The sequence below is a fragment of the Rattus norvegicus genome, chromosome 1 (genome assembly GCF_036323735.1).
Source record: "Rattus norvegicus strain BN/NHsdMcwi chromosome 1, GRCr8, whole genome shotgun sequence".
Taxonomy (NCBI): domain Eukaryota; kingdom Metazoa; phylum Chordata; class Mammalia; order Rodentia; family Muridae; genus Rattus; species Rattus norvegicus.
Genome location: NC_086019.1, coordinates 43,186,649 through 43,209,842, shown reverse-complemented (window position 1 = coordinate 43,209,842; position 23,194 = coordinate 43,186,649). Strand labels below are relative to the sequence as shown.

At 45.5% G+C, this 23,194-nt stretch overlaps 1 protein-coding gene across 3 annotated transcripts in view; it reads right to left on the bottom strand.

The window, feature by feature from the left end:
• Positions 1 to 23,194, bottom strand: part of Akap12 (A-kinase anchoring protein 12) — an 89,731-nt gene that overhangs the window by 15,403 nt on the left and 51,134 nt on the right. The window contains exon 1 of one of the 3 annotated variants that reach the window (NM_001033653.1): positions 10,610 to 10,801. The exons of 1 other annotated variant lie outside the window; for it this stretch is intronic. In NM_001033653.1, the coding sequence (NP_001028825.1) occupies positions 10,610 to 10,634 (25 nt within the window). In that variant the 5' untranslated portion in view covers positions 10,635 to 10,801. Of the gene's footprint in view, positions 1 to 229; positions 5,143 to 10,609; positions 10,802 to 23,194 lie in introns of those variants that run through there. One more of the 3 variants, XM_006227847.5, reaches the window with a different exon arrangement.

Here is a 23,194-nt window from a genome sequence, read left to right as displayed (position 1 = left end):
TGAGGTGGATTTAGCACACGTAGCAAGCACATGACCTTCATGGAGGCTTGGCCTTGCTCTCCAAGGCTGAGTCGATTTAAGAGTGCAGAGAGCTCTGGGTTGGAAAGCAATGCCCTCTTTGTCCTGGCCTGCTGAAGACTGAAAGGCTGGGAACTACACACCCCTATCTAGAGGGCTCACAGTTCCCAGGCGCTGCCACGCTACGGCCCCCAGGGGGCGCGCTACTCACAGCATAAGTTACTCCACCAGGGCATGGTGGCTGGTGGCCCGGGACAGCGGCCCGCGAGGCCTGGCCAGCCGTTCCCGGCTGCCCCATCGCGGGGCACCAACGGGCCGCGGGGCAGGCGCCAGCCACCCGGTTGGAGAGGGGTACCCTTGGGTACGACTGCATACGTCACAGAGGCCGGGCACTGTCGACCAGGTAACCAAGGCAAGCCCCTCCCCCACGCCCAGAAGGATCTAGGATCACGTGTGGGGACCTCACCCCCTAGATCTAGTTCAGGAATAGATGAAGGCTTTCTAGCAGTCCCCACTCGGTGTACCACCTATATCTGACTACCTAGTTAACCCTCAAAGTAATGGCCACAGGCTCTCAGGACACATCTCTGTGTGGGTTTGGCTTGGGTGTAAGCACTTTAAATTGATAAAAACCCAACTGCAGTGTTGTATGTTCCAGGGCCAAATTCTTTCCTATAGCCATATACAGTCTAAGAGCTTGAAGGCAGAACCTTCAACTGGTTCAGAAGACACAGGAACTTCAAAAATGGGCACATAAGGAGAAGGCCCCTACAGCGACTTGGGGGAACAACTTGGCAGTTTATTACAATATGAAACATTTTTTATCCTGTGAGACTGCAATCATGATTCTTGACTCTCACAAAGAATCTCACACACTCTCATGCGCGCGCGTGTGTGTGTGTGTGTGTGTGCATGCGCACACACACTTGGTACTTGGGCACTGATTTCAGCTTCATAACTGATCAAAATTGGGGGTAGCCAGTATGGAATTCAGTAGGTGGCTGGGTAAAGAGATTATGGGTTGACAGGATTGGAGAAGTAAGAATGAATAGGTAATTAGGGGTGTTAGGTAGGAATACTATACTGCCTGGTAACTACATTTAAAGTTGACATTTGTTAAAATCCATAAAGTGTACACCACTGGGGCAGACCCTACATGCTCCACGCTCTGACTATTGCTGTGCACTGAGGCTTCTTTCATATTTCCACAACAAAGGCACCATTTTGGGAAAGGATTTTGACAGTAAAGACCTCAACGGATACCTTGAATACCTCAACGGATACCCACGGAAACCTTTGAATCATAGCTAACTTTTCTATGAACCCAAACACATTCTCTCTCTCTCTACATATATATAATATATGTATTATATATATATGTATGTATATACAATATATATACATATATATGTGTGTATAAATAATATATATTATATATAATATGATGTATATTATATATAAAACTATACTATATAATAAAACTAATATATGGTTATATAATTATAAGTGTGTGGTACTTCGGGATAACTGAAGGCTGGCTTGGTGGGCCTTGAGTCAGGTGTGAATGGAGAAGCATAAAGTTTGTCTTTTTGACTCTACGTACTTTCAAAGCACTAACACCCACTACTCCCCATTAGGTTCTTGTAGTATATGAAACCTGTAAGTGCCACAAGACAAGTGTTGGGACACATCACCTTCCCCATCTGGACAGTAAAATTACTGTACGTGTGAAAAATGGGGTTTATTCATGCTTGCAGTAATATTGAAACCAAACAAAAGAACACAGACACCTTATCCCACTGGTAGGGACTTCAAAGACCACCTGGCCATCATTTTGAAACAAGGGGACAACTGGCTATGACAAGAAGTATTTACAGTGCTAAATCAGAATGTGTTTGTAAGCTGAGAAACCAGAAGAAAACAACAAATTACAGCGAGGAAGTGGGGGAAGGGGGAGGCTCTACAACCTGTAAGGGACAAACGTCACTGTGCCCAGGTTCCTGAGAAGGTTCCATCATCGCCCCGTCACATTCTGGCTACATTACCTAAATATTGAACCAAAGGGGACATAAGGACAGCATAAAGTAAAAGCAACCAAAAATATCCTAGACCAGGGCTGCGAAATGCCATCCTTCACGCAAGATGCAGCCACTAAAATCACAAGTCACAGCTGCTGTGGGTACCTGCACTAGATTTGCAAAAGAACAGCTAGGCGAGCAGGGCCAAGTGGTGGCGAGGATGAAGGGCCGACTTGGGAGGGGGAGGTGTGTGTGTGTGTGTGTGTGTGTGTGTGTGTGTGTGTGTGTGTCTGTCTGTCTGTCTGTCTGTCTGTCTGTCTGTCTCTCCCTGCTAAACTGTTAGGCAGTTAGGGAGACGGGGAGTCATTGCCTCAGTATGTATCTACTGATGACCCCACCAGACATCAGTGGAGACTTCCAATCCAGTGCTCATATAACTTAAGTGGTTAAGCTGAACTGTCCCAAAACCAAGTCATGGACCTGGAAAAGGCACTGGTAGAGATAAGAGAAGGAGGGATTGGTAGAGACCAGATGGGAGGGACATAAGAAAGGGGAGGGGTAGGGGTAGGGATGGGGGTGAGGTTTCACAAAAGCATCACATCCATGGAGGAAGTTGCCCAAGAACAAAGTCTTTCCTTGGGGCTAGTGAGATGCCTCAGTGAGTAAATTGGGTCACCAATCCTGTTGACCTGAATTTTATCCTGGGGACCCACCGGGTAGAAGGAGAGAACCAGTTCACACAAGCTGTCCTCTGACTTCCATTAAAGTACAGTGGCATACACATGTGTTCATACACACATAAACGTCATTTTAAATTGCTAGGTGTGGTGGTGCTTGCCTTTAATCCCAGAATTTGGGAGGCAGAGGCAGGTGGGATCTCTGAGAGTTCTAGGCCAGCCTCATCTACCTACTGAGTTCCTGTCCCTCTCTCTATCCCTCTCCCCCAACCCTTCTTTCCCCAATCCCCACCTCTCCCACCCCCACCACACACCCTGAGGCTCCTGAGTGCAGGATTTATGGGTGGGCAAGATGGAAAGTAAAGTTTTCCCTTCTCCCAAAAGAGAAAGAAGCCAGGCAGTGTTGGCTCAAACCTTTAATCATAGCACTAGGCAGAGGCAGGGGGATCTCTCGAGTTCAAGGCCAGCCTGGTTTACAGGGTGAGCTCCAGGACATCCAGGGCTACACAGAAACAGAGTCCTAGACAGCCATGCTATCCCATTCCACACCCCTGCCACTATATTGTTCCACTGAGCTGGATCCACAGTCTTCAGATTGGCTTCTTTACATTTTGATTAAATGCTATTTATTAATACACAGCCAGCTAATTAGTAAGCTGGTTAGCTATACTCATTAAAAACTCAAATGGCTTTGTATTGTTTTTCAAAAACAAATGTGCTTTTTGATTTGTGTTGGCTTTGTTTTTGTTTTTTAAGCAGGGTGATCTTGAGGTTGATATGAACTAGTTACATAGCTGAAGATGGTCTTGGATTTTTAATACCCCGGCCTCCACTTCTTAAGTGTCGGAGCTACAGGCATGACATACACAGCATGCCCAAGGACTTAGTTCATTTTTCTGAATTCTAAAAGCCATCTACTGGTAATCTATAGAACAAGGATTCCTGTTAGACAATGGGCAGAGATGATCACTATTAATATTTATGGGCTTTTTTTGATAAATTGTCCATGGTCTGCTAAACTGTGACACAATGGTTACACATGTGTTTATGTGTGTTCATTGATCCTATCTTTTGTGGTCACACTGTGGGGCTTACAGGGTCATTACAGAGTTTGAGCAGAAGAGAGCAGTGTCGCCCAGCCGGACTAATAAGGTGCAAGACCAGATCCCACAAGGGCGGTCTGGAGCACTTGCAAACTCAGCAAAGTTGAAAGTGCCTTTAAATAAGAAAAAACAAAAGCAAATTGATTTCCCACATAAACCTTTCCGGAGCATTAAGGAAAGCCTACGTAGCGAGCTGGATCTCTTCTTGCCCTTTCTCTGTAGCATTAAGGAAAGCCTACGTAGCGAGCTGGATCTCTTCTTACCCTTTCTCTGGAGCATGCAAAAGCTGCAGGTTCCACACCCATTTGACCCACGTGAGTCTGCTGTGGCCTCATTTTGTGTTTTTCCTCCGTTCTTTATTACCCATCCCCTGACTTTAGCTTTCACTGGCCTACCTGTACTTGGAACATTCAAATTATTTACATTCCCCAAGTCCCAGCTGGCAGCAGAGATTCCCATCCACCCATGGGCTGCCAGAACCTCTCCGACAAGACGCATTCACAGACAACTCTTAGTAAATGAACAGAGGCTTGATTTTGGCAGGGATGCATGTGTCCAATTCCTCATATAGTTGAGATTAGCCTTGAACTACTGATTCTCTTGCCATGCATCCCAGCTTGAGAAGCTGTTGAATGCTTTAAAACAAAATAAAAAGAGGAAAAAAGTCCAAAGATGGGGCCGGGGGTGTTTAAGGAAAGACCTAAACCACCATGTTTCTAAAGGGAGGGAAGGTGCCATAGGCCTTTAATCCCAGTACCCAGAAGCAGAAGGATCTATGACAATTTAAGGCCAGCCTGGACTACATAGCCCTTTCCAGATCAGCCAGGCTATACAGTGATAATCCTGTCCATGTTTCTCTCACACACAGAGACACACACAGACACACCCACAGACATAGACACACCCACACACATGCAGTCACACGGGCGCACACACAGACACACACAGAGACACACACACACAGAGACACACACACACAGAGACACACACACACACACACACACACACACACACACACACGATAGCTCAGTGGTAGAGCCCCTATGGGCAGGGGCTGGGGTTCCCACCATGATGGACTGTATGCCCTTAACTGTGAGCTTTAAAAAAAATAAAATCTTGGGGGCTGGAGAGATGGCTCAGCAGTTATGAATACTGACTGCTCTTTCAGAGGTCCTGAGTTCAAATCCCAGCAACCACATGGTGGCTCACAACCACCTGTAATGGGATCCGGTGTCCTCGTCTGGTGTGTCTGAAGACAGTGACTGTACTCACATACATGAAATAAAGAAATTGATTATATTTTAATAATAATAATAAAAATACTTTGAAAAGAAGAATGTCTTGTCTTTAAATATGTGTATGAGGGGTTTGGAGAGGGTATGTAGACATAAGAGGAAGAGCCTGAAGAAGCCAGAAGACCACACCGGATCCCCTGAATCTGGGGATGTGTGGATGGATGGATGAGCGCCACCACACATGTGTAGCAGTCCCAGAACAGCTCTGTGCAGTGGGCTCTTTCTTAAGCACAGATTATAGCTGAACTGTGAAACCCACTCTCTCCTGTTACTTTTGGCACATTAGAACCTTTTGCTACGTGTGGAGTTTAGTAGTGCAAGGGGTTGAGTGCACAGCTTCTAGCTCCTGCAGAATCATCTTAGATTTGTCCAGCTAGACAGAAAGTGGAAAAAGCTTAAAGGTCACTGGAAGTAACAGGGACTCGGGGGTACATTTCCTTGACCCCTTAAAAGTCAATAACATACAGAAGTAGTTGTAGAAGAGGTCTTTCTCTCACTGTGTACAGTAACTCCTCCATATAACTAGCTCTCTCAGCAACCCACCACCTGAAGACAACTGCTGTCCACGCAGCAAACCTTGAGTGCTTGGAGGACCAACAATTCTGTCATACTGGGGCTCTGCTGGGAACGACAACACAGACCCACCAGGATCCAGAAGAGGCCCAAGTCCATAGCAATGGGCATCTCTGTACCACCCCTGCTAGCAACCCATCTCCTCCCATCCCAAGGGTGGGATGGATAATCAACCAGACTTAGAGCAAAAGAACATTGCAAGAAAAGCTTCATCCAAACTGAGCTTGTACCAGAAACCTCGTTTCTCCATCACCATTCTTAAAGGACAATACGACAGTTTAACAACTATTTACAGGGTATTGGGGAGTGCAAGGACTCTAGGGGCATTTAAAGTGCCAAGTGGCAAAGGCTGATTGAATAAAATCACTTTTTGTCTAATGCACACATTTTAAGAGGGTCTTGGAATGAATTCCCCACAGATTTCAAGAGACAACCACACTTAATGAGACTGAGCTCGCACATGCACACACACACACACACAAATTTGGAAGCTTAAAAGAAAAAAATTAAAACGTCCTCCTTTAATTCACAAAAACATTAATACTTTAATTTAAAATTAGCTGTTGAGTTTAGGTGACATCTCTTAAAAAAAAAACAACGAAAAAGGTGCAATATCACAGAAACTATATAATATTCAACATTCAGGTTCAGAATAGCCAGTGCTCTGTCACCAGCACAGCTTACAGTGTGCGACATCTGGAACTGTTTAACTTTCCCCCACGATCTCCTGGGATGGTTCCAGGAATTCTCTGCATTCTGAACCCACCCCTTAGATCAAGACACGCCCAACTCAACTCTCCAGAGCTCATCAGCCAGGAAACCACCACACAGAAAGCTGTTTAACCCAGCTTAACACAGACATGTAAAACCCAGCTCAGGACTATCCAGGTGACTACTGTGACGCTCTTTGGCCACCATGATGCCAGGGCACCCCATAGCATCATGTATGCCTTCAGAAAGAGATCCATTATGAGGTACTTTGAAGCTAGGCCTGGGCAACTTCCTTTTGTGACCAGAGGAAGCTCGCTAATCAGGGTCTTCCCAATTGTTAGGAATAAACAGCAGAGGCCATAAATCACCAAAAATACAGAATCAACGCAGCAGAGGCCAGTGAAGCACCCCAACTCTTTGGACTACTGTTCTGTCACAGGCCAGAGCCAACACATAATAGCAGCTATGTGTGGGCTACTGCTCCCCCACCAATATTTTGTATAGAAAAGCTCATTATAAGCTGTCTACAATATGAACAAATGTTTCTGTGGTTTAGTTTTTTTCTTTTAATTAAAAAATTTAAATCTCATTGCCCCCTCCCTTTAAGGGCATCACTAGCTTTTCCCCTCTCTCCCCCATTAAAAAAAAAAAAAGATACACTTTGTAGCCTAGGCTAGCCTCAAGCCAGAGTTAATCCTTCTGTTTCCCACATGCTGGATTTATAGGAGCGAGTCCCCACATTTGCATCCCCATTTACTTTGGAGATAAAAAGAACAATGTTTTTTCCTTAATTTACCAAGTAGAGATACTATCAGTTAACCTTAAAAAAAATGTGTGTGTGAACAAATGAAAATAGCAAAGACACCTTTAAAAAAAACATTTTTTTTTTCCGGAGCTGGGGACCGAACCCAGGGCCTTGCGCTTCCTAGGCAAGCGCTCTACCACTGAGCTAAATCCTCAACCCCAAAACCATTTATTTTTAATTATGTAATATGTGGATGTCAGTGTGTAGGCATGCATACACATGCACACGCACACTCAGGCATGCACTTACTAATAAGATGCTGGTAGTAGCTCTGGGCTAGTACAGATGGGAGAGTGCCCCTGTCTGGCGTGCATGGAAGCCCCGGCTGCTGTCCCCAGCACTGCACAAACTGGGTATGGTAGCAGTGGCCTGTAAGCCCAGCACTGGGAAGGAGACTTGGTAGAACCAGAAATGGGAGGCATGGAAAGGGAGATTCTTGGCGACATAGGGAGTTTGGAGCAGCTTACGCTAGGTGAGACCCTATCTTTCGCTTTCCCCGCACCACTGCTCATCAAGGAAGGGGACCCTCCCTCACGATCATGTCACAAACAACTATTTTCTAGTTTCTATGCCTAGTTAACGCTAATGGGAGCCTAGACTGGTGGGGCCAGTTACTGTGGGCAATCCATGAGCTCCTAATTCAGCTCTTACTGACTGTTCTTCATGTGAGCTGGAAGAGAGGCGAAAACATCTTTAAGGTTTCTCCTACTTTTAGAAATAAAAACACAATTCTAAGTAGTGGCTATACACACTCCATCAACTACAGTTGCTATATACACTTCATCAACTTGCCCATGTTTAAGAAGCAAAAGCACAGGTTGGGGATTTAGCTCAGTGGTAGAGTGCTTGCCTAGCAAGCACAAGGCCCTGGGTTCAAGTCCCCAGCTCCGGGGGGGGGGGGGGAGAAGAAGCTAAAGCACGGGCTGCAGAGATGGCTCAGTGGTGAAGAGCACGGACTGCTCTTCCAGAGGTCCTGAGTTCAATTCCCAGCCATCACTCACAAACATCTGTAATGGACTCCAACTCCCTCCTCTGATGTGTCTGAAGATCGCAACAGTGTACTCATAAACATAAAATAAATATTTAAAAAATTTTAAAAAAAAAGAAGCAAAAGCACTAGGCTCCTCAAATGCTACAGAAATGATCTCATCCCTCTTATTTAAACAATCAGTTCAGAAGGCTTCACTGCTTTTTAAAATTCTGAACAATTGCTTTGTTTGTTTGAGTCAGAGTTTCTTGGTGTAGCCTTGGCTACATAGTTATAGAACTAGTTGTATACATCAAGCTGGCCTCAAACTCAGAGATCTGTCTGCCTTGGCCTCCTTAGTGCTCATGTCACATTACCCAGCTCTGACCAACATCTTAGACTACTGAGAATACATCTTCCTTAACCAGTTAAGGACTTACCGAACCCTAGCAACACAACTAAGACACTAAGATTCTCTTTGAAGAAGTCCGCTTGCTCTGTACTTTTTGGAGACGAGATCTCATGAATCCCAGCTAGGCTTTGAGCTCCTGATCCTCCTTCCCAGTGGTCAGATTGCAGGTCCATGATTCCACACCTAGCTCAAACTCAGGGCTTGAGGCAAGCCAGCAAGCATTTTACCAACGGAGCTCTATCTCCAACCCCTTGCCATTAAAGATTTGTGCTCTCTCTTTCTTTCCTTCTTCCCTCCTTCTTTTGAGACCGAGTTTTTCCATGTCACACCAGCTTCCCTGAAACTCTCTATCATAGACCAGACTGGTCCTGAACCCAGAGTGCAGCCAGCCTCTGCCCCGAGTGCTGGAACCAAATCCATGCACTACTCCTGGCCTCTTGTGCAGTTTCTGATTAATAATAGCAAAAAGTATAAAACCATGCAACACTGTCCTGTGGCTCCACTGGGATTACCTGCTGGAACCTCCTCCCTTTCCACAGGAACCTGAGCTTGTGACAAACTAATAAAATATGGAATTACAACACCTTACACACACACACACACACACACACACACACACACACACACACACACACACACACAGAGCCAGAAGAAAGGGAGATCTTGGAGGACCCATTCCAAGCATTGTTTATTCATTCATGTGGACACCGTGACTTGGGGGCTGGAGAGAGGGTGCAGCAGTTGAGAATAGACAACTCTTCCTGAGGCCAGAGATTCAGTTCCCAATATCCAAGCCCCTGTAATAGAGGCTCTAGGGGACTCCAAAGTCTCTGGCTTTGGAGGGCACTTGTACTGACATGCGTATATACACACTTGGACTGATTGACACGTACATATACGTGTTGTTACAAACAAATCTTTAAACAAAATACCTAATGACTTGAGTAAGAATGTCATTTTTTTAACATTTTAAATTTCTAGGTTTCATAAATTTCCACTCTGGCAGTGAAGTCACAGACAGGATAGAATATGAAGGCTCCCTCAGTGTAAACAAACTAAACTATAGGAAGTAAGAGATATTTTTAGCTCTGCTCAACTTTTGAAGGCATTTAAAATTCCACAGGGAGACTCGGCTTTCGGGGAGCAGATACAGAAAAAAGTACGGAAGCCCTGGAAAGTCTATGCCCCACTTTGAGACAACAGATTTGGCAGCATTAGTCTCAAATATTTAAATCTGTGCCATTTTTATAAATGTAAGTTAGCAAGTGGAGTTTAATTTTCTGAGGGAGCAAAAGGGAAAGCAAACATAAACACACAGTTTCCTAAACGGCCCAGCCTCGGGAAAACTAGCCAAGACTATCAAGTACCAAGTTAGTGGATTTGCAAATGCATTCTAAAAGCCTGGCGTGGGCAACCCACTTTCTAGAAGTAGGCATTACATTACAATTCACACAAGTAGATTCCTAGAAAACAAGCATAGGAAAAAACTTTTTTTTTTTTTTACTAACACTTAAATGGCAGTTCTCGCTGTAGATTTAGTAATTACGGCTTTCCTAATACCAACCATGTATGCCAGAATTAAACTAAAATATTAGTCTGATACACGACTTCACTCAACGTTCTTATTAACGAGCTCTAGGAAGCGCCAAACACTTGCAATTTCTCAGACGTAGGAACTTTTAAAATTAGACTAGGGCAGGTTACCCACGGCGAGTGTGACACCGATTCAACTTAGCTAGCTGCTGTGACGCCTCAACGGCACAGTCCCAGTCCCCACTTTTCCAAGAGGAAAGGATATGACTCCTAACCAGATGCTGTGTCCGGTGAGCGCTTCCAGGAAGATTTTGGCTAAAAACGTGGGGTTCACTGGTTCCTGAGAGACTATGGAATGAATGCTCTTCTGGTGAAAGTGCAGGGAGAGATCATTAAAAGCCAATAAAATTCCAGCCACGCGGCTCACCTCTTGAGACTCTTCTTCCAGAGTCACATGAGCAGGAAGAAAAAGTCACCAAGGGAGAGCCAAGTCTTACCTGTGATGGTAATGGTCCCCAGCATATTTAACAACAGTCTTCGGGTCCCTACAGCAAGAAGTCTCCTTCTCCTCTGTCTCCTCCCGGCTAACCCAGTGAGGTATCGAAGTGATCAGAAGGAACGCAGTCCTAACTATCCTCAGAGCATCAAAGAGCCTCTCCTGCCCTAGAGGTGCAGCACTGGGCGCTGGTGAAGCGCTTCTCCAGCTAATTATAGGAGAGTCCCGCCCACGCCCCAGGACCCACCCACAGCTAGCCAGCCCACACCTCTGTCCGGACTTGGCTGCACCACCGGGGGGCAGTCACGTGCCCTATTTTACAAGGCTGGTCTCTGTGCCTGGTCTGTAGCGACCCAGGAGGAAGTCTTTAAGTCTCTGGGGTGAGGCAGACCGCGAGCATCAATATTTGATCCAAGCGGTGATTTCATTCCTGGCACTGACTCCTGCATTGCAAACTTTTAAAACTATGTAAAGGCATTAACTGCACAGATATTAAATTTTTCGATTTTTTTAACGCCGGGTTCTGTGTCCTTCAGTTGACTTAAAGGTGGATGAGGTGCAAAACAGGCATTTCCTTTTTAAAGCCCATGGTATTCTATATGTTAACAACCGTTTCCTACATGCTGGCCAGCGTAAAGACCCACAACTCTCTGCGGTCCGGTTTCCCAGGCCTTTTGCAAAGGGTTGTCACAAAGCGAACTGTCTTCAGCATTTAGCCAAGACAACTTTTTAAAAAGCAGAACTATCTGGCACTTGGGTCTGCTAGAAATGAGTTGAACATTTGGTCGAAACTTCACCAACATAATCCTGCCTCTAACGTACAAGTACGTAATAAAACAGCTGTATTAAAAATTCAGGCAGCCCAGTACTTCTTTTCCGTTAATCTTGAGGTTGTTTCTCTACAAATACACAAATAATAAATGAGCGTTAGGCACCAGCCCGTTGGAGCAGAAAAACTTCTCCCCACCCCAAAATAAAAGGTTTTATTGTTGCTCTTTTCCTCGTATCTAAAGGCCTTGTTCATGACTACTTAGAGAATTGGAGCGGGGAGATCGGTACGGAAAAGAGTGGGCAAAGACAAGGGGACATAAAAATGGGGAGTGGGGGGGGGGGTTGGGGATTTAGCTCAGTGGTAGAGCGCTTGCCTAGGAAGCGCAAGGCCCTGGGTTCGGTCCCCAGCTCCGGAAAAAAAAAGAACCAAAAAAAAAAATGGGGAGTGGGGAATCAAAGATTTTGGTCAGATATTGACTATGGTTGCTGGATCTTGCCACCAGAGGGCGCAACGCACCACATTCTGGCCCAGAAAGAAAGAAGGGCCAACTCCTCCCGGGGAATCAATGTTCCACAGACCAGCTTTACACAGATTCCAGCCAACACCCAACCTGGCTGTGAGTCTAGGTAAGCCAGGCAATGGGTCTTATCCTGATTGGTTAAGATCTGGGAGCAGACATTTGCCCTCTGCATTCCCAGTAGGTGGGATTTCAGACAGCCTTCTCTTCCCACCATCTATTACCACTGTGTAGATCATGGATAAGAAGCCCCGAGATGCAGCGTCAACAGTCCGCGTTAAACTAGACAGGTCCCCAGAGTGTCCCAGGATCCCTGAAGCCCCAGGGAACTAAGAATACAGACTCACTTCCCAGCACTCAGTTGTAGAAAGCTGTCACTCTGCTCCTCTGTGAATTAGGGTTAACATTAACTGCATCACTAACACTTCGAAGTCAGAGCCATGGATGCTGTGCTAGGGGCTGACTCTCCCAGCACACAGTTCTAGGATCACTATCTCACGGAGCGATGAAGGCCAGGGAGTATGTATCACGGCTGCCAGCGAGTTCCTCTGGGGCTGGCCTTAAAATGGAAAACCATCAATCAGGACAAACGCAGAAGGGAAGGTCAGACACAAGGGTCACTGCAAATGCAGACGACTTTCCTTTGCCACCTCTCCCTGTTAAATGAGAAGTTTTGGAGCCAGGCATCACCACCCAAAGCAAAAATGACCAGATGATATATGCCCATCACTTGGTGGAAGATGGGTGTGTGTGTGGGGGGGTGTTTGTTTTCTTAAATCTGCATGATTTAATGAACAAGCATTTGCCAAGGTAATGTTTCAGTTTTGTTGTGCTGAAACCCACTGGGGGCCAATCAGATACTATGGCCTTAGGACTCTCAGTTGTGAGTGGCAACCACACTAGGGGTGGGGGATAGAGCTAGCCTATGAAAAGAATGGGGAATCCCCACTGTTGAACAGAGAAGCAACGTCCTGGGGCAGTGTCTGGAAAGCATGACTCAGGGAATCATGGTGGGTTCCTTATACCCACTGTTACTTACAGTTCATGTTCCGAGGCCCAGGACAGCAAAGGAGAGGCAGAGAAGCTAACCAGAAATGATAGTACAGACATCACACACGAGGAAGAATTTCCAGGGACATCTTAAGAACTTTGTAATAACACAGTCTCAGAAAGGAAAGGGGGCAGCCAGGGATGGTGTACACATGTAATTCTATCACTGAGGACAGAAGCAGATCAATAGTTCAAGGTTAGCCTCAGCTACATAATGACTTTGAGGCCAGCCTGGGTTACATGAAACCCTGTCTCAAAAATAAAAAATAAAGTTAATGGACAAGTGATCTGAGTACAGTAGATATTTGGCTAAAGAAGACATACAGAGATGGAACAATAGCACACACCTGTAATAGCAGCACTAAGGTGGTAGAAAGATCAGGAGTTCAAGGTTATCCTCCGGGCAGCTAAGCTATCTGACCATGTTTCAAATGAGCAAACAAAGAAAGAAACAGACAAAAGATAAAAATGCGGGGGCTAGTGAGATCATAGTTGAGCCATTAAAGGAGGGCGCTACACATTCAAAAAATAAATAAATAGGGCTGGAGTGATGGCTCAGTGGTTAAGAGCACTGACTGCTCTTCCAGAGGTCCTGAGTTCAATTCCCAGCAACCACATGGTGGTTCACAACCATCTGTAATGGGATCTGAGTGTATTCATATACATGAAATAAATAAATACATATTTAAAAAAAATAAATAAATAGATCTTAAAGGGGGGGGGGCTGGGGAGATGGCTCAGTGGTTAAGAACACTAACTGTTCTTCCAGGGGTCCTGAGTTCAATTCCCAGCAACCATATGGTGTCTCACAACCATCTGTAATGAGATCTGATGCCTCTTCTCTTCTGGTGTGTCTAAAGATAGCAACAGCACACATACATACATACATACATACATACATACATACATACATACAATAATCTTAAAAGAGGGTGCTGCTCTTGCAGCGGACCCACGATGGGGGTTGGGTTTCCAGTACCCTTCCTAGGTGGCTCATAACAACCGTAATTCCAACTCCAAGGGATCTGGTGCCCTCTTCTGGACTTGGGAGAAACCCCACACTCACATATGCACATATCCACTAATATACACATCATTTGAAAAGAGTCGGTTGAGATGGCTCAGGGGTTGGAAGGACCAAGGTCCAATTCCAGAACCTAGATAGTGGCTCACGACCATCTGTAACTCCAGACTCATCTTCAAGCCTTCTCTGGCAAGGCAGCCACAGACATACATTAAGGCAAACACACACCAAAAATGAAAATAAAGAAAATCTCAAAAGGTTTTATCGTTTGTTTGGTTTGTTCTGTTTTGTTGAGACAGGGCTTCTTTGTGTAGCCCTGGCTGTCTTGGAACTTGCTCTGTAGACCAGTCTGGCCTCCAACTCAGAGACCTGACTGCCTCTGCCTCCTAAGTGCTTGAATGAAAGCAAGGCTGAGCAAAAGAAAAGTGGTTTTTGTTTGTTTGTTTGAATTAAAAAAAAAAAAAAACCTGAGATAAATGTCAGTAACTTGATGAAAAGATCAACACCATTTTCCATTATAAATATGCAAGCCACTTCACACCCACCAGGATGCTAATCACCAAATGACAGCAATAACACGGAGAAGCTGCTGCTAATGTGGAGAGTGTCTGAGACTTTCCCCACAGCCTGACACAGCTGCTGGATGCCGGCAACAGATACATATCCAAGAGCAATGGGAACACACAGTCAGAGGATAACCTGTACAGGACCACTCGGAGTGTCATTAGGTGCCGTTCTATCTCTAAAAACAACTCTTAGGGTTGGGGATTTAGCTCAGTGGTAGAGCGATTGCCTAGCAAGCGCAAGGCCCTGGGTTCCGTCCCTAGCTCTGGAAAAAAAAAAAAAAGACAACTTTAGTGTGCCTACCAACTGACAGGCTTAAACAAGATTAGTGGTTCTGTATAAGGAAATAGTGGTGATTAAAACGGGGTTTGTGGGGGCTGGAGGGGTAGCTCAGAGTTTAAGGGCTGTCTAACAAGACTAAATCTCAACCCCAACCCACAAAAAACTAAGATAATAAAATTTTGTCACCATGGGGGGAAAAATGACACACAGTCATAACACAGCTAAAGAAAACCAGAGTGAGGGGAGGCAGATCATGGATGGACATGGACATACCCCCCATAAGCCTGTGACTTGCTGAGAAATCTCATCCTGGGGGGGGGGGTCAGTTCCTGCTAGTATTGACTGTGAACTTTGTGGTCTAGGGCACACTGTTGTTCCGGAGCAGCAAAAGGTTCCCAAGATGCTTTGGGATATTGCCCAGTGGCCGAGCATCTTTGGACTCTGTTTATGCAGCATGGTCTTGCACTGGACGATGCACACTGCAAAGGCCTATTGACAATTGCAAATGAATGCACACTGACCTTTCTTGATTTCTTGTTTGTCTGTTCTGAGATAGTGTCTTATATATCCCAGGCTGACCTTGAATTCCTTATTTTCCCATCTCTAGCTCCTAAGTGCTGGAATTAACATGCAAGCACAACTCTATCTGGCTGTTGGTGTGTTTTTGTTTGGTTGGTTTTGAGACAGGGTCTTACTATGTACAGCTCAGGTTAGCCTCACATCTCAACTTTCCTGTTTTGGCTTCTACAATGCTGGGATAACAGATATGTGAGTCCCCGTGCCTGGATCTCAACAGTAAATTTCAAATCACTCCTAGATTATTCGTAACACCCAATAGAATGCAAATAATTCCAGGGTAACAGTAGCCATCCTGTATTACTTAGCAATAAAGTAGGGAAAATGTCTACATGTTCAGAGTATCCTAGCCTAGCGTGCACACACATGTGAGCGACACACACACACACACACACACACACACACACACACACACAGAGATTGTTTGATCCAAGGCTAGTTGATCCTATGGTTGGCTGATTAGATCTGCAGCTCCAGAGGATGCACTATGTATACCTAATATTAGACTGGGTCTCTCTGTGTAGCCCTGGCTGTCCTGGAACTTGCTCTGTAGACCAGGCTGACCTAGAACTCAGGGATTAGCCTGTCTCTGCATCTTGAGTGCAAGGATTAAAGGCTATACTGAATATCTGAAAGATACCGGCGAGTTATCAGCAGGATAGCTGGTTCTACTGGGCTCTGGGCATTCAGGTCTCTGCCCTATGTGGCAAGAGCACACTAGCTAACTGAATTTCATGGTCCAGATGCATTGGATATGTTAACACAGATATGGTTATTTAAGTTTTAAATATCCAAATAAACAATCTAGAGAGCATGAAATTTTAAAACACTTAAAAGGCATGGAGGAGGGGTTGGGGATTTAGCTCAGTGGTAGAGCGCTTGCCTAGGAAGCGCAAGGCCCTGGGTTCGGTCCCCAGCTCCGAAAAAAAGAACCAAAAAAAAAAAAAAAGGCATGGAGGAAAATGAAAAGTCAAAGCCCAATTTGAAGGAGGGCTAGAGGATGGACCAGCAGTTGAGTGCCTGCTGCTCCTTCAGAGGACCTGAACTTTGTTGCCAGCTCCTACATCAGACAGCCAACAAAACACCTGTAGCTCACACAGATCCACTTGTCCCTGCCTCCTGAGTACTTAAAGGTGTAAACCAACCCCCACACCTACTTATTCAGAGCAAAACTGGAAAATAAATGGTATATTTTTTGATGGAGACCCAAATGCTGTGTGTCTTTAGAAATTATGTTTGGTGTGCTATTGTGTGTTCTGTATGGGTTTGTGTATGTACGTGCACCTACCCGTGCATGAGCACATCTATGCGTGTTCACGTGGAGAACAGAGGTGAATGTCTGCTGTCTTTACTGTTCTCCACCTTAATTCTAAGACAGAGCCTCTCAAGGACCTAGGAGCCTGTCACTTCAGTCGGACTGTCTGGCTAGCAAAATCTCTGGACCTGTCTGCCTCTATCCTTCGCATGCTGGGGTTGTAGACAAGAGTCACAATTCCCAGCTTTTATGTCGGGGCTGGAGACCCCAGTTGTGCTTCTCGTGAGTGCATGCATAGCAAGCACTTGACTCGCAGAGCCCCTATCCATTTCCCTCAAGTCTTAGTCAAGAGGAGTGGGGAGGAGGGACAATTGGAAGCTACAGACTCAGAAGAAATAATGGTGATTCCATACATGACACTCACCCATTCTCCATGACACCAGGGTCAATGCCACCACAGCCCCTCCATGCCCCTCCCACGACTACAACTGGCTAAGCCTCTGACACTGTAAGCGAGCCCCCAGTTACATGTTTTCTTTTTTTATAAGAGTTGCAGTGGTCATACTGTCTCTGCACAGCAACAGAGCAGTGACTGAGACAAGTGGAAAATGAACTTCCCCCAGGTGAGCTGCCTGGATTTCTAGCTGACAGCTTATCAAGTGGAAATGGATCCTGGAAATTCTTTTCTGTGAGCTTCAGGAGGCTGCTGTCTCGCGGAAGCACACGAGGGATTAGGTCTGGAGAACGACAGGTTAGACAGCAGTGTATCCATCATGCTGACCCTGACGGAATCCCAGTGTGTCTGAACACACTGGGCGGAAATTAACTCAGCCAGGGAACACTTGGAACCAAGATTTGACAATCACGATGAAACGATACACTTCTTTAAAAGTTCACTCGCTGAGTATCTCAGTCGGCTCGGGCAACAACAGAAAGCATCAGAACCCTGGCATAGAGCTCCCAGACAATGAGGGTTCATTTCTCTCCACTGAAGGCCAGATGTCTGGAGTTAACATTGTATCATTGTAAGGACCTGGTGAGGGCCTTCCTTCAGGACGCTGGAGACTCTTGACTGATTTGGAGAATATTTTGTTTAACCCACTTGGTAGAGACCTGACTGCTGTAAATTGCCTTCTGACACCACACACACACACACACACACACACACACACACACACACACACACACACACACAGAGAGAGAGAGAGAGAGAGAGAGAGAGAGAGAGAGAGAGAGAGAGAGACTGAATATAATAACAATAACATTTTTTTAATTGCCATATGTGGGGCTGGAGAGATGGCTCAGCAATTAGGAACACTGGCTGCTTTTGCAGAGGACCTGGGTTCAGTTCTCAGCACCCACATGGTACACAGACATGTGGGCAAAATACCCATATACCTGAAATAATATATATATATATATAAATTTAAGAGGCACGGTCTCTCACTGTCCTAGAACACACCAAGAAGGGTAGACTGGCTGGCCACCAAGCCCCAGGGACCCTTATAACCTTGGCCTCCCCAGCATCAGGATTATAAACATGTTCCATACCACACTTGGCTCTTTAAATATAGGTTCTGGGGGATTGTACTGAAGTTTACAAGCATGCTTACCAACTGAGCTATCTCCCCAGTCCTTTTGTTTGTTTAGTTTTTGAATAGTGTCTTAGTTAGGGTTTTTTTCTGCTGAGAACAGACACCATGACTTAGGCAACTCTTAGATAACCTTTAATTGGGGCTGGCCTTCAGGTTCAAAGGTTCAGTTCATTAACATCAAGGTGTGAGCACAGCAGAGTCCAGGCTGGCATGGTACAGACAGAGTTGAGAGTTCTACATCTTCATCTGGAAGCCAGTAGGAGAAGACTGACTTCCAGGCAGCCAGCCAAGAATATTAAAGTCCACACCCACAGTGACACACCCACTCCAACAAGGCCACCCCTCCTAATAGTGCTACTTCATGGGCCAAGCATATTCAAACGACCACAAATAGGGTCTTGTGTATCCCAGGTTAGCCTTGAACTCAGTATATAGCAGATCAGGACCTTGACCCAATTTACCTCAAAGTGCTAGGGGTTGCAGACACAAAGCCCCATGCCTGGCTTTATTTTTACATTTTAAAAGAGAGTGAGAAATAAACTTAGAAATGAGAACCAGTAATGGTGAGATCCAGTTAGTTTTGGCAGGCTTCCACAAAGCACATTCCTCTTGGAAATATACATAGGTCCTGGCAGGTTTTTTTTTAATGCGAGGCAGCTTTTTTTCTCAGGAGATATTAGGGAAGATGAAAGAGGGAGATGATTGATGTTTGCAAATACTTAGAGGACTGCCCTCGGGAAGGGAGGTGAGTTTGCTATGCAGAGCATGGAAGCCAGCCCTGGAGACAGGCAGATTTTTCAGGCCTCCTTTTATGGAAAAAAACTCCCCAGAAGCAGCAGCTACAGCAGGCAGGGACCAGCACACCAGCCCTGTAACTCTCTTCTACTGAGTTTTCTTGGTCCCAAATTTGACTTTCCAATCTAGCACCCACAGGGATGGTGTGCTAGGCTAACTGCCCTCCTGCCACCTGGCACCTCGTGGGACAGAGCTGCTCCTTCCTCCCCACCCTTCGTTTTTAGAGACAAGGTCTCTCTCACCTTGTAAGTTGGCCCTGAATGGGTTAATGTGGCTGTGGGTGACCTTGATCTTCTGACCCCCTTTTCTTTATCTCCTGTGCCACTGCACCCCAATTTAATGTAGATCTAGGGAGAGGGCCCATGCACTAGGTAAACACCACAACTGAGTCACAGACCTAGGCTCTGAAGAGAAAAGGCCTTTACATAGCCAATTGAGCCCAGTATGGTAGCCCTGCCTAGAGAATCCAAGACGAGCCTGGGCTAGAGAACAAGTCCAAGGTTAGCATGGGCATCTCTGGGAGTCTTTAAAAATAAAATAAAGTAAAATATAAAATAAAAAGAGCTAAACAAAGAGTTGAAACAAGAGGTCACTTAAGGTGGGCTCTAACCCAAACCATCTGGCATCCTCATGAGAAGAAATTTGGACAATTAAAGACATCCAGGAATGTAGGAAGGGCAGTGTAGGGATAGCAAGAAAGCGATCATCTACAAGCCAAGGAGAGGCCTCAGGAGTCATTGAAACCACTCAGACTATGAGAATGATAAATGTCATGTGGTCTAGAGTTTTGTTCTAGCTGCCCCAGCAGACTCACTTGTACAGTGAGGTGATGACCACATGCTTGGCGCTTTTCTAAACATGACACACACCCATGTTAAGATACATTAAAGCTGGAAGGCAAGATAGCAGCCAAAAGACACACACACACACACACACACACACACACACACACAGAGAGAGAGAGAGAGAGAGAGAGAGAGAGAGAGAGAGGTGTAATTTTAATCCCAGCAGTCACATGAATAACAAACAATGTACCCTATACAGACATTAGACGAGCAATAGCGATCTGGGAAAACTCAAAAGTATAAGCACGAAGGGGGGAAATGTCTGTTTGTTTATGAGACCTGGGTGACTTGAAACTCACTGTGTACATACACCAAGCTGGCCTCAACTGAAAAACAATTTTAAATTGTCATGTATTGACTGTATGTGTCTGCATGTTTCCTATGTTCATGTGTGGCTTTGCAATGTGGAAGACAATGTTGTAGAGTCAGTTCTCTCCCTCACTGTCTATGTCAGCTCCGGGGAATCAAACTCAGGTTTCCAGGCTCGTGTGGCAATTGCCTTTACCTGCTCAACCATCTTGCCTGCCCAGAGGCTGAATTCTAAGCCACGAGAATACATTTTCTTTGCCTAACTGCTGTGGTTGGGATGTTGAACACTCCCCAGGGTGGTGTTATTGGGAGGTGCCATGGGCCTTTAGGAGTAGGATTGTACTGGGAGGACCTTAAGCTATTGGGGATATACTCCCTGAATGGATTAAGAGAACCCCCTCCCTGTTCCTTTTATTTCCCAGGAGATGAGCATCTCATTCCTTCATGAATTCTGGTCCTGACTATTTGGCAAACCTACCTATCCGAGACCCAAAGCAGTGGATGCCCAGCCTTGGACTGAAGTCTATAAAGCAGGAACCCAAAATGCTTTTTTTTTTCTCTTGGTCAGTTAACTTCCTTGGATATTCCTTCACTGTGGCAGAAAATCACCCAGACACTTGCTGTACTGACCCCTACAACACCCTCACACAGAGCATGGCTCTAAATGGAGTGGTGAGCAGAACCGTATAATAAAACCATAGCATTCCGTAGCTGACACTTCTAGAATTAGTCTGCTGTCCACATCATTCCCATCCACTCTTCTTTCTTGGTCCCAATCTTCCAGGAACTCAGCAGAACTAACACACCAGAGATCCACATGACACTTTGTGGCGACATTTATTTATAAAGCCATTATTAACCTTGTTCTTCATACCCAGATGACTCTGAGGCAAGATGGTATTGAATAAAATGTCCCCTCACAGACCTTTTAATCCAATTATATATAATACCGATGATTCAGGCTTCAGAGGATGCTCGTTTTACAGATAGAAATTGACTCCACAGATACACGGGTATGCATCCATATGAAGGTCATGTGCTTGCGTGTGTGCGTACATGTGTGTAATTAAGAGAAAGAAGCAGAGTCAGTGGCATGCACCTGTAATCTCAGCACCTGGGAAGCGAAGGCAGGAGGATTACCTGGGCTATTCCAACACCAGCAGGAGTGAATCTAAATAGGTTCCAAAGATTGCACACCTAAGGACTTTCCCCTGAGTTCAAGGCTTAGTTCACTTTAGTGCTCTACAGTTTCCACAACATCAACAACACGGGATGGAGCTTGAGAAAATGCCATACAACGTTTGTATCTGTGTTCTATAGAGAGGATGTGCTCCCGCGTGCTGTAGGGAGGAGGTGCTCCTGTGTGCTATAGGGAGGAAGTGCTCCTGTGTCTACAGAACATTTCTAGGAATCTTAGTTCACTCCTGGATAGGTCAGGATGGTATTGTATGTTACCAGACAATACCAGATGCCAACCAGCAGTAAAGACCTGAGGGCCAGCTGTATGCTCTGAAAGGGATCTAGCTTTGTCACCACCCATGCAACAAAAGGAAGTGTGGCCAGACCCATAAAAGTCTTGCAGTTGGTGCATGGTGCATGCACCTGTAAGACCAGCATTGCCAGGAAGAGGCAGGAAGACTACCATGAGCTTGAGGCCATCCCGGGCTACATAGGCAGAGTCCAACAGAACTAAAGCAAAACGGGTTGACATTGAGCCACAGGAATGGAGCTGCCATGAACTCTTCCTTTACCAGGCCCCCATCCCTGGCTCTACTCTCTATCAAGGAGGAGGTAAGAGAGAGACATCAGATGCCAGAGGTTAACAACTGGTACCAAGGTGAACAGAGGCAGAATGGAGGCTAATGGCGGGATGGCAGGCAGCTCTTCCTAAAAATACACAAGATTAGGTCACACTTTAAAACAGAAAAGGAGGCCAAAATCATAAAATATTTCTGCCGAGTAGGGAAAAAGCAAGTGTGTGTGTGTGTGTGTGTGTGTGTGTGTGTGTGTGTGTGTGTGTGTGTGTGTGTGTGTGAGTCTTTGTTTCCTAGGAGCAAGGACAGGTCTTAGAATACCTACTCTCCAGACCAAGTTATTATGCACCCCAAACAAGGAAGAAGGATTACTTTCGATTCTAGAGTAGGTTATCTGTAAAGGAACAGGCTCAACAGGGAGGAAGGTAATTCTCCAGGTTATCATTGGTCTTTCCCTATCCCAAAGGTACTCAGCATTAGGAATGGGAAGGTTCAGAGTCAATAAAACAAGTGTCAATAGAAGCACCATTAGCAAAGGGTATTCTCCACAATGCAGCAAATTCAGCCATTAAATACTTGAGTCACGAGTCCTCCACTTATGCTTATACCTGAGGGATAGCGTTGAGGTTTAGCAAAGTGGGTCACTGCGAAACTGAGAACCAGACTCTCTAGACACCTCAGCTTTAACCAATGCCCTCACGGATGGGCATCATGCTCAGCCAGTGTAATGGGACTCATTCCCTGCATTCAGCCTCTTCACTGTTCTCGGATGAACAGGACGCTCACTGGTTCACCCAGGTAATAATTTCAAAGCGGATGACCACCACAGGAACAAGTACCAACCACAAAGCAGGGAAGGACGAACCTCACTGCCGCTGCTGCTGGTGTCAACTGCTCTGGGTGTGCAACGGTGTAATACCTATGTGAATAAAATAATTGAAAACAAGGACAGAGCACCACTGTTCTTTTACTCACACAAATGTGACCGGAATGATAGAAATGTCATTTGTGCTACACAGACTCTGCAAACCTCAGAAACACCCGGAAATCCCTGCCTTGTGAAGGAAACATCCAAATGTATTCGGAACTGAGACAGGGCTGGATTACTCATATGAGGTTCTTTAGACATTTCATTTAGCAACGGGTTATAGTAGCATCTACAGAAATAGGATGTTAAGATTTCCTTATCTGTTTGAGGAACAGTTATAAAAGATGCTCAGAGAGAGAAAGCCAAGCAATTTTAATAAA